General features: G+C 32.9%; 1 protein-coding gene across 1 annotated transcript; it reads left to right on the top strand.

The window, feature by feature from the left end:
* Positions 1-1,276: 1,276 nt before the first annotated feature.
* LOC129290176 (protein GET4) lies at positions 1,277-11,020 on the top strand. Its single transcript, XM_054926886.1, has 12 exons — positions 1,277-1,598; positions 2,254-2,333; positions 2,593-2,671; positions 3,712-3,793; positions 4,008-4,158; positions 4,977-5,067; positions 6,531-6,614; positions 6,902-6,948; positions 8,674-8,802; positions 9,205-9,289; positions 9,447-9,524; positions 10,595-11,020. The coding sequence occupies exons 1-12, from the start codon at positions 1,551-1,553 to the stop codon at positions 10,610-10,612; spliced, it is 972 nt and encodes a 323-aa protein (XP_054782861.1). The 5' UTR covers positions 1,277-1,550; the 3' UTR covers positions 10,613-11,020.
* Positions 11,021-12,210: the final 1,190 nt, after the last annotated feature.

Raw genomic sequence — 12,210 nt, 5'->3', positions numbered from 1 at the left:
TTGAGATGTCAATAACAAAAGTAAGTGAACTCAATATATCATTATTAAATTCTTGGAATCCTCTCAAACTCCAAGACACACAAACACACACACACACACACATTTTGATTTAATAAGATCCGCTAGACTGAGCAGCTTGGGAGTGAAGCAAAATATGAGAAGAAATTGAAATAAGGACCTGAAATCGTGGACATATTATTTTAAGGCTTGCAACTTGGAACTGTGTGACCTACTAGAATCAAGATTTTGCACAAAAACAAAGAAAAAACCATGGTAGGTTTTGAGCATAAAGGAGAGGAGGGTTGGTAGGACTAGTAAGATTGGAAGAAATGATAATCTGCAAAGTAGATGGACACTCGGAGGCAACCATAACATGGTGCATAAAGGATTACCAAGAACTAGAAAGAAGTCAAGCACATGTGAACATTAAACATGAAACAAATATTTGGACATACATTTAATCGCTTGTCATTTTGTTCCAACAAATTAATTATATAAATCTAATGGGATCAATTAAAAAAAACACGAGAATGTGGACCGGGCTAGGAGACAATAATTTTGTGTATATTTTTCAAATTTGACTAATTTTAATATAATATTCATAAATAATACGTTAAAATATTACCTTATTTAATTATTTAAAATTTTTTAAAATGAGAGAGTGTAGAGCAGACAATAATTTTTTTTTAGATAAATGAGTAAATTACTCCATGTACTTTAAGTTTATTAATATCATAGATTCTAAATTTATTTATTGAGTAAATTGTTAACTTTTAAAAATAGTACAATCTGACCTTGTCATTAATAAAAATTAATTTTAACTATTAATTAATTAGAAAATAAAAAATGATCAAATTTTTTTCCTTTCAAGTGATTTTTTGTCCTTATATGTAATTTTTGATTTTTTTTATCAACTAATGATTAAAGTTAACTTTTATTAATAAGAGGACCAGACTATAATATTTTAAAAGTTGTGAAAATAATTTGTACAATAAATAAGCATAAAATTTATTATAATACTTGATCATTCAAGAGTAATTTACTCATTTATTATTTCTTTTTTGGTTTCAAATTTCTTAGGTAAATTACAATCATGTCTTATATAAAAAATTAGTTATTTTTAATATATTTACTAATCAAATTTTATATTTAGGTGTTAAATTTCAATATTTATCATGAGCAATGCCTTGCCTTGTAATTAGTGCTTTTATTTAGGATTTATATGAAATTCTGGATTTTTTTTTTTTTTGGGGTTCTGAATTTATTGCTAAGTGATAAACTGAAAATCCTCGCCATGTCGCCGCTGAAATTCTCACGATAGATGTCTGCAAGACTGAGAGCTTTTTCGGTATCAAACTCAATTTGATTCCATCGTCGTTTGTCGATCAACCCCTGCTCACTACCAAAAGACTCGAACGCTGGGGATCTGTTCCGTTGGCTTCTCCACCTCACTTTCTTTCTTGGTCTGCTGAAGCGTTGAGTGCGACCGAGATCGCTTCCATTGCAGGAGCGAAGACTACAAGAGACTGCCTAAAACCCCGAAAATTCTTATGTCGCGTGAGAGACTCAAAAGAGGCGCACTTCCTCCGGCCCTAGAGGTACGATCCATGAATGTGTGATTCCTTGTTATCTTGCTTTTTCTCTGGAAATTATGGCCTTCCTATTTCGCGTGGGAAATCAATGAAAAGTGAGTGTAAATTTTAAAGAATTTATGCAGTTTTTAGGTTCAGTTCACTGGAAATTACATTTCTGGGAACTAATGTCTTAACTTAAGTATAATGTTCTAGATAATGGGTTTATGTGAATTGACGGATTGTAGACAATGTTTTGCTTCTCAGTTGACAAGGATATTCTTGAATTGTTCTGCATGGTTGTCTGTTGTTTGTAATTTCTCTAATGATGCTCCATCATAGACGCAATGCTTTCGTCGGATTTTATTCAAATATACGAAGGATGAGTCTAGTCATTAGAAGATTATCTTAAGTTAAGCAAATTGTGTGTGATTGCTATGGTCGAAGAGATTTTCTGTTTCTTATATAGTGGTTACTGGGTATATGATTATCTTTCTACTGCCTAGGAGATTGTGAAGTTATATTATTTTTGGGATCTTGTACTTTTGATAATTTTCAAATTCAAACTTCTGACTTGCACTTAGTATGAGTTGCTCCTGGCACGCATAATCGTTTGACATTTCTTCAAATGTTTTCGATTTAACATGTACGAGTTGTTGTTGTTATCATTTGGAAAATGCAGAATATTGATAAGTTGCAGAAAGTTGTAAATGAGGGCAATTATTATGGAGCTCAACAAATGTACAAATCTGTCAGCGCCAGGTTAAAGCATCATCTCTATGATATTTCTCTTTAAACTCGTACTTAAATTTTATAGAGAAGTGTACTTCCCTTGCAACCTGTTTATAATTTGATCTGCAATGGTAAATAATATTTTCAATGATCAGTCGATCTGCTGTAGTTATTTTCTCTTCGTCTAAGGGACCACTTTGTCATGAAATGAAATCATCTTTTAATTTGTAAAATTAATTTCTTTTTCATCAAAAAGGGACACTAATGAAGGATTCCTACTTCACTGCAGATATGTATCTGCTCAGCGGTATTGTGAAGCATTAGATCTCCTACAATCAGGAGCATGCACTCAATTGGCACATGGACAGGTTACATAATTATAATTTCAATATTTTTCTGGATAAATTTTTATCATGTTCACAGTCTCTACTCAGGCATGATGGAAAATGATCATTGGCATGTAGTACTTTTCTTCTAAAGTAAAAGGTTATTAACCACTTTCAGTTAATGAAACAAAGGTTTTTTCCCCCATTTATTAACAATGGAAAATGATGCAGAGACATGTTCAGAAATTAGGGGAAGGAAAATTTTTTATCCCTACATATACAGACCTTTTGAATTGCAATAACTTTTATGGTTTCTACTGCAATTGCTAATGGTTCTCTTGGAGATGGTTGTAAAATCAATCCGGGGCCTTAGCTTAACAACTTAAGCTGATGAGTTTATGTGATCCGGAGTCAAGAGTTCTATCCTTGTTCCTCTCCATTTCTACAATTGAAATTAATTTGCAACCCAAGATGAAGTGCGTATTCTTTATTTATATTCCAAGCTTAAAGAGATTTTTCATGAGAAGGTACACTAGAAATATTGGCAAAACCAATCTTAGACATCTTTGTTGGTCAGGAAAAGAATCCTAGACATCTTTTGAAATTTAACTATTGTTTGGCTCCTTTCTTTTAATGTTGGGGGGGTGTGTATTGTCACTTGCTCACTTGATTTAAGCGTACTAATACTGAAGGGCTTGTAAACAGAATTGTTTTCTTGTGCTGTAATTTATTTTGTATATGCATGTTTTGCTGAATCTATTATCTTGCATACAGAGTTGTGTGCTTAGCTTTCTCTTCAATCAAAATTGAAATTCACTATAATCTTGATCAGGCATTATATGCCTTCAGAGTTTGCTTTTAAACATTTGAAGTTTTATTTATGGTTGGCTTCTACTGTCTATTGTTAGACAATGTATTTGGCACATCTAAGACAGCTGCAAGTATGAGATGATAGATATTTCTATTGGAAATTAATTTGATATGATTGAATATGAGTTTTTAATATCTCTAGTAATGAAATTAATACTAACCAGCATTTGAAATATTTATGAAAGAAACTCTTATTTTCTGTTCCTCTTCAGGTCACCTGTGGGGCAGAACTTGCTTTATTATTTGTGGAGACACTAGTGAAAGCAAAAATTCGTTATGATGATGAAACTCTTGGTGTGCCCTTTTACTGTCTTTTAAAGTTTTATTGATACCAGTAGTTTATTTCTTGTTTCCATTTGTGATGCAATATAATTGCTTATCTTTTATCCCTTTCTCAAGGAGATGGGAAATTTGTGATGTGTGGTCTTTTTTGCATATTTTGTAAATGTTTTTACTTCTCATTTTGGTTCTAACCTCACACTTTACAAATGTAAAAAATATCTGGCAGACCGCCTTGAGAAGATCTACAAAGCTTTTCCTCGGGTTCCACTTCTGCAAAACTTGAGAGTTGATGATGATATGCAACAGATTTCTGAGGCCCTTGGGGCTGCAAAAACACGTGTGGAGGGCTGCTCCTCATTCTTAAGAGCTGCTATCAGGTGGCACCATTTATGGTTATAAGATGTTCATAATTAAATTCTGCAGTTACTGAGCGTCCTAAAAGAAGTTGCTTTTTGGTGCCAATGATTTTTGATGCATCAAACGTTACTTTGTCTATAGAATTTCTCGTAGTGATAAGATATCTTATAATCAGTTTTATATGATCAGTTTTGAATAAATGGTGCCAAAAGATGAAGAAATGGTGTGATGACTATCTCTCTTATTGATCTACAAATCAGCTGGAAGCAGTGAGCGCACACACATATATACAAGCAGCCAATTTAAAAGGGGATTTATGATTCCTTGATATTTGGCCAACATACAAGGAAATAATTTGAAAAAGAAAAGGGCCAATCACAAATGGATCTGTTCACTGAAATCTTATTGACACTAATGAAGCTCCCTTGTTAACTTGCCTGGACAAAGCAGTAAAAGTGATTAAATGTCCCTGTGAATTCAAATTTCAATAGTAATCAATTTGAGGTTTTATTAAGTTTCATTGAAGATAATGAATACTTTGAGGATTTCTCTTATTTCTGGTGAATCCAATGATATCTTGCAAGTGGCTTATAGGGTACACCGGCTCAAAAATTAATAGTCCTATTTAATCCTTTGATTCTGTCCTGCATTTTCCGCACAGAATCTACAGAATATGAAAATGAACCTGTACCTGAAGCTACATTTTCCATTATCTGAATTGCTAGACTTTACCCAATAGCAGAAGAACTGCAATTCTCATTTAAATGTAAAAGTCAATTTTAATTACAAGTTTATTGATTTGAACTTGTAGTAATGTGGATACTGCTATTGTGCTCAGGTGGTCCGCAGAGTTTGGGGCAAATAATTATGGATCTCCAGAATTGCACATCATGCTAGCTGAATACATTTATTATGAATCGCCTGAGGTGGTATGTGTCAAAATTACTTCTAGTTTATGTTCTTTGTTGCTGCTTCTTTTGAATTTATACTCTGTATAGTACATGCGACAGTTCATTCTGAAGGTTTTTACTTTTTACCATTAGCTGTATGAAGACTTTCTTCTCACTTGTTGGTTGAAGTAGAGCTGAACGTATAAATTTTTCCTCGCTTTGCACATAGCAGGCCTTCTGTGAGCATAATAAGACTTAACTGACAAGTAAACAATCTTCTATAACTTTTCCTAAGCTATCTGTTACCCTAATAAGACTATTTCTACCATTATTAACTCATAGTTGCCGACAACAACTAAATACAATTTCTAAATTATTCCTACTAAAGATACATTAAAGTAATCAACATAACAAAGTTATTTTTAAGGCTCTTTGCCCTGCATCAATTAAATAGTATCCTGTAAAATTCTAAATTAAATAGAACAAAGTTGTGTATAGCTAACTAAAAGCACAATTTAGAATGGTAAAGTTAACATACACTGCCATATGTTTTTACATATCAAGCAATCAATATGACAACAAGAATTTGATCAATGTTATTATGTCTAAGAGATGAACTTTGACGTGTGGCATGTATATCATTATGATCTAGTAGTATAAAACAATCAAGCATATCTTGTTAAGCAAATTTTTCATCAAGAAAAACCTTATCTTTGAATTCTTTTCTCAGACGGAGAAGATAGGTGAACTTCATTGAATTTCTTATTGAATATACCTGTAGCGATAAATGGACTTTTTGCCCCTTTTCTATCTCTTCCTGTTACTTTAAAATCTCAAACACTTTTTTTTGGGGGGGGGGGGCAGAGAAGAGAAGGCAAATAATAGAAGATGAAGAAAAAAGGAAAAAAAATGCGGGGAGAAAAAGGGAGGAATGGGAGAAGTTATGCCATTCATTTTGTAATTTATGAGCTGGTATTGCTTCTGAGAATTCCATCCTTCAGTCCAAATAAGCGAAGTATCCTTGTCTTCATCTTTTTAGGGCTTTTGCTTGATGTATTTTGGATACTAGGATCAGCATGCCTGGGGGAAGCATCCTTGGCATATGTGTGACGACCAGAACCTTGTTTAACGCAAACACCTCAGCTGAGTGTATGCCTTGTTTGTGCTTATGGCTGCTAGAAGTTTGAAGTTTTTAGAAGTGCACTATCGTCACTTTACCTTTAGTTTAATAATTTGCCCTGTTAAACTATGGAATCCTAAAATCTTAGTAAGCTGCTGTATTGAACTGCATGCCAATCTGTGGCGGGTAATAGCTGACTTATCGCTGGCAAGGTCCCTTAGTCTCTACATACATGGACTCCTTGAAGTAGATTGTGTCTATTTACATTAATATGCTGTTGGAAAGGAGATTATGCTTTGCATTTTGAAAAGCTTCACTTAATGCTAAAAGTAATATGATCTTGATTCCCAGTCCGTTGACTCAGTATACTTCTGACATGCAGGATATGGCTAGAGTAACAAACCATTTTGTGAGAGGAAATAATCCAAAGAAGTTTGCTTCTATTCTCGTTGATTTCATGGGCAAGGTTAGCCTACTCCCATTTTCCATTTTTTTCTGTGTGGCTCTATTCTCATACTTTGTCTGGTTCAAATTTACCAAATTCCTATGTGGTTTGCCAAACATTTCTTCCCTTGTTTTTTTCCTACTAAAACTTGGTTGGGGCATTCAATGATGATCTGGCTATGTTGTTTAGTTATTGTGTTATATTATTGGGTCCTACAACTGATTTGGAAAAGGTAATTGAGGATTTCCTTTTGTCATTTTGTCTTTGTTATGAGAATGTTCAACTGATATGCCTCTTACTTTTTGTAGTGTTATCCAGGTGAAGATGACTTGGCCATTGCTAGGGCAGTTTTAAGGTAAAAGCAATGATCATTCTGATGCTCGCTTTGAAAAGTGATAGAAACCTTCCGCTACTGTAATTGAAATCAAGCACAGAACAATTAGGAAATTTGATTAGCATCAATGCTTGATAGTAATCCTTCATCCAAGAGAAACGACCACAGATTATGTAACAGAACAGTCCAAAAAACCACACACTCAACACAGAAGATGCAGAAATGTGGAAAGAAAAGTAATGCTCGCACATGAGTGGGCTGCTATACCACATAATCCTTTACCTAAATCCTTAAACCTCCCCACCTCTCAAGTACTTTCTTATTGCCTCATACTCAGTCATCTAGCTTGCTGTATGTCAGTTAGTTATCATCCTGAATTTTTCCCTTTCTGCCCTCCTTCCCCGTCTTCCTCTGCTTCTTCTAGAATGCACTTTCAACCTTTTAGTTCAGCCACAACCTTCATTTCCAATCTCCCTCTTATCCTCCTCTCTCATATGATAACATTGCCAACTATATATTTTAGTAGTATGAGCTGCAGCGAACTCATCAAAATGTTTAGCGATAATCCTTTATATTTAGTCTGCTTTTGTCTATTTCACTATGAATGAGATTATTCTTGGGTTTTTTATTTTTATAATGCATTTTGACTTGGCTTAGATAGCTTTCTAGATTGCAGCATGTATCAGTGCCTAAGTTTTCATTGATACAGTTCCTAGCTTCAATGTTGAGCTATTGCTATGATTCCTTGTCTTACTTGAAGTCTTCCAGTCCAGGATATCATATGCAAGAGAGCTTTCATATTATTGACTGATGTAAAAATAATAATTTTTTTAATAGTACAAGTGGTTTCATTGTCTATTGCACTTTTAAGATTGAGGGCTCATTTGGGACTGCTGTAGACTTCTACTGTTTTTGAAACTTCTTTCTTTTCTTACAAATGGAGTTCATAAAGAGAATGGTAAGAAAGAGGCAGCCTGTGTTTGGCTTAATCTTTTGATAAGCACTTTTATCAATATTGTTGGGTTCGGTAAGTCTTTCAAAAGAATGCTTTGTACTGTTAAATTAATAAACCGGACACATAATTTGACTTTGCAATGAATATTACTTGTACAGATAAATAATTTTAAATATTCGCTGTGGTTAATTTTAATTATATTTCTAATTTTTTGTTTGATTAAAATTTAAAACATGGAAAATACAATCACAATATAAAATATATCAAAATAATCATATGAAGGCAGAAGAATTAAAAATTGGAAAAAGATTAGATTTTTGAAAATCGGCAACAACAAAACAAGAAGCCCACTAGGTGGGGTCGGCTACATGGATTGCATAGCGCTATTGTACTCTACCATCAACCTAGTTGTTTAACACTAACAAAATTTACTTTTTATTAGAATTAACTTTTGAAATACGGTATATACTAACAAAATTAGAAATAAGTATCTTTTATTTCTGAAAAAAAATTAGTTGTTTAGTTTGGAAATTAACCAATGTCAAACAGGCTATGAGTCTCTAAATTAGAATTGCCAACCTATATGACTGGATATTTTGTGAAAGATTTCCTTGTTAACCCAAATACACTGCCACTATCCTAGAGCGGATGTCCAGGATATCATTATGTGCACTCGTCCTGTTGGTAAACTTTTGAATGCTTTTCTCCCTGCTTGTGCAACTCGCTTGTACTTTCTTGTATATAACAACTGGGTTTTAGGCTTAGGAGTTGCTTCCTTTCTTGCGTGACAGGTATTTATCTTCAGGCAATCTGAGAGATGCTAACATATTGATGGAAGAGATAAAGAATGAAGTTGCATCTAAAGAGATTAAATTTCCTCAGACAGATTTAATGCAGCTCATCAACTTTCTCTTGCTAACGTAAGCTGTCATGCTTCATAGATTGATTGATCAAATTTGCATTCCTGACTCTCCACATCAATCGTCAGTGTGCACTGTCTGTTGAAAAGTACCAAGATTTAGAGGATTTTGTGGCAATTTTGTCTGAATTCACAACTTCTCTATTTATTATTTTGGCTTGGTTGGAATCTTTTAATTTCAAGGCAACTTCTTTGCGGTTACAAACATTTTGGTTTAATGATTGTGTTTATGGCTTCAGTTTGATGTTTCATGCATGGTGCTTTTAAGGGACTCTTATTGTCTGATATGAAAAGGGACTTGGCTGCTCTGTAGCATTTTGAGCCTTCAGCCTCACTTGTTTTGATTTTTTCTTTGGAGTCTCTAACTCTATAGGAGAATAATTTATTCCGACTTTTCTTGCAGGTTGGAGAGAGATGCATTGCCTCTTTTTAATATGTTGAGAACAAATTATAAATCAAGTATTGAAAGGGAACCTGCATTCAACGAGGTGATCTCGCTTGCTAATTTTATTGGTAGATACGTAATTTATCCATGATTGTGGACTTTAATTCTATGTGAGTTCTGTTATGTATTTATGTTATAATTATTTATATCTCTGCATTTAACAGAAACTCATCATCATTTGACTTGAAACTTTGATCTAGATGTTGGATGATATAGCAGAGAAGTTCTACGGAGTACAACGGAAGAATCCTATGGGAATGTTTGGAGATATATTCAAGGTAGCCTCTTCACGCCGTTTTATAATTTAATACTAGCCATCTTGACATGGACAGGACAGATAAACTATTGGATATCTAATTTATTTGATATTTGATAAATTATTTTAAAAACTCATCGACCGCAATTTTATGAATTTTGGGAGAATCACATCCAAGGACCTCCCAAGAGAATTTGTCTCTGAATAATTCTCTTAAAGAGGTCCTTGAATGCAATTCTGCTTTTATTTTATTTTTCTGATCTATTTAGTCGAGTAAATAAATATTTAATTTAGTAGATTTATCAACTGTTTGTAATTTAATTTATTGTCTACGACAGGACATTGTGTTTAAAAAGCTTGATGCATGTAAATCTTTACTGTTCAGTTTTTATTAGTTTATATTTTTTCAGATTTATTTGTATCTCTCTTGATGTATTGGAGGAATTTTTGTTAAAGAAGAAAATTTGTAACTAGTTATTTAACTAATAAGCTTAAAAGGTCTGATTAATAAATTGACTTGTGAAAGTGCTTTTTATATGCTTCGCGATGAAATTTCCTTACAAAGGTTGGTTTGATATTTTTCATCTCTTTTCATTTGCCAACTTCTCTGATTTTTCGTCATTTTAACTTGCTTCTGAAGAAAACAAACATTTTTTTTTCCTCAAACAAGACTGACATGCCCAACTTTATAGGATTGTGGCTGAATACTTGAGGTCTTGAAGCCCAAATTTGAAACTTTATTTTCATATGAATCGTATCCGTTTTCATGAAACAAAATGTTAAACTGGTTTTACAAGGTTCTTGTAATATATATATATAGATGAATATCCTGTTCTCATTTCCAAATTTTAATCACTTTTTTTGCAACTCAAGTCGTGGAAACTTTTCTTTTTCAAAAGTGAAATTTTCAGTTATTTCACGCATTAGGGAATTAGGGTTATCAAGAATGAATGTGTTTTTGTAAATCTGTTAACAATATAAGCATGAACAGTCTACAGAATTGTATCGCTTAAGTAACTAAAAATCACACAACGTAGATTTCTGGAGAACAATTTGTAATTCGAACACTGATTTTAATTTCTTACTATGCAGTTGATGGGGGCTGATTGATGATGATAATTATTGAGATGCCTAATGAATTGCATCATATCCTGCAAATGGTAAACCTGCTCGACATTATAAAGATTATGATGAGTCTGTAAGATTTATTTCTTTTGTTTAAGAAACAGATAAATTTATCTACCTGCGAGCAATATCGTTGTATGATCTCTTAACTAGGTTTTATTTTAATGGATTTGTTGTAAAGGTTAGCAGTTTTGCAGACTATTGAACTGCTAGAATATTTTTGTTTCCTGCAAGAAGTTTGCGTTGGGGATTCATTGCATTTTAATAGGCCTCTACAATCTTTCTGGCTTATTTGAGGCTGGGAATTAAATGCTTCATCCGATACTAAATGTAGGGGCTAATTAAGAAGTTTGTTTTAGTCTTTAAATGTAAGACCCTAATCTTTTTTATGTCTCTTATTTATCTTTTTTTTTTTAAACTACCTCGATTGATAGCACATATCAATCAATAAGGGTAGTTTTCAATGTCAATGATTAAAAAGAGGTATTTTTTAGGAAACTAACATTTTTTTTTACAAATAATTAACTTAATCTTTGTGAATAAATTGTCTAACTACATTTAAAACCAGAGGGAATAACTTGTAATGATGATTCTCTTTCTCTTTGGTGGTTTATAATTGCTTTCTTGTGTGGAATTTAATGTCTTCGGCCCACATAAGTTTTTGAACCAAAGAGAAGATATGTCATGGCCTTTGCTTCTGAGTGAGTTGCTCTTTAATTCTCTGAACGTGAATGTATTGTCTCCCAAGTTTCATCACTCAGGTGGAAAGGCCTTCGTTGTTGCTTCTTCTAGTTCTCTGTATATTTCATGATAGATAATTTTTCTGACAGTGTAAGCCTGTGAGAAAATTCATGTAAATGACAAATTTTTAGACTCAACTAAGAGCTCAAATTTTGTTTAAATTTTTATCCTACAGACTGATGAGCATTTAAACAGGTTATAAAATTAGGTGGATGAGGATAAGAATTAGGATGAAGCCAATGAATGATTTATGAGAATGGGGAAACAGATGAGTGTTGCCATTCATTTTCACTTGCTAGGCCTTGTGCATCACGGAAAATTTTAAAAATGAGCTATACTGTTGAGGGCTTATGATGTAAATTTTGTATTTGATATTAATATTGATATTGATTCTATGTTAAAGTGTGAATCAAATGGTATTTTATTCTAGGATTGAAGTATATTTTTCTTCCTGTACTTTCCTTCAAGAAGTGAATATTTTGTACTAATAAGTGAGATTTTTTTTTCTTTTAAATTATTTTTCAGATGAGTAAAAATCTCCTTTCAATCGTCTTGTATTTAGGGTAAAGGCAGCTTGGTGTAGTGCAACAGAAGGTAAAATTGGGAATTTTGACAAATATGTTAATGGAAAGACAGTGCTGACCCAACAAAATCAATTTGCATGATCAAAGGATCTTTGGTTCAGTTTTTAATTTAAAGGTGAATTCTGGTTTTTAATTATTTACCAATTATGGTGCACAACGTGTAAGAATTGAAACCACCCACAATCAAATTGCATGACGTTGAATTTTTCTGTTCTTTAAATTAAGCAGATTAAGTATATCATTTATGTTATAATATTT

The sequence above is a fragment of the Prosopis cineraria genome, unplaced genomic scaffold, assembly GCF_029017545.1.
Source record: "Prosopis cineraria cultivar Desert tree isolate PC_DT_omini unplaced genomic scaffold, ASM2901754v1 PC1, whole genome shotgun sequence".
Taxonomy (NCBI): domain Eukaryota; kingdom Viridiplantae; phylum Streptophyta; class Magnoliopsida; order Fabales; family Fabaceae; genus Prosopis; species Prosopis cineraria.
Note: the sequence above shows the minus strand (reverse complement) of the source record. Positions and strands in the feature narration are given on the sequence as shown.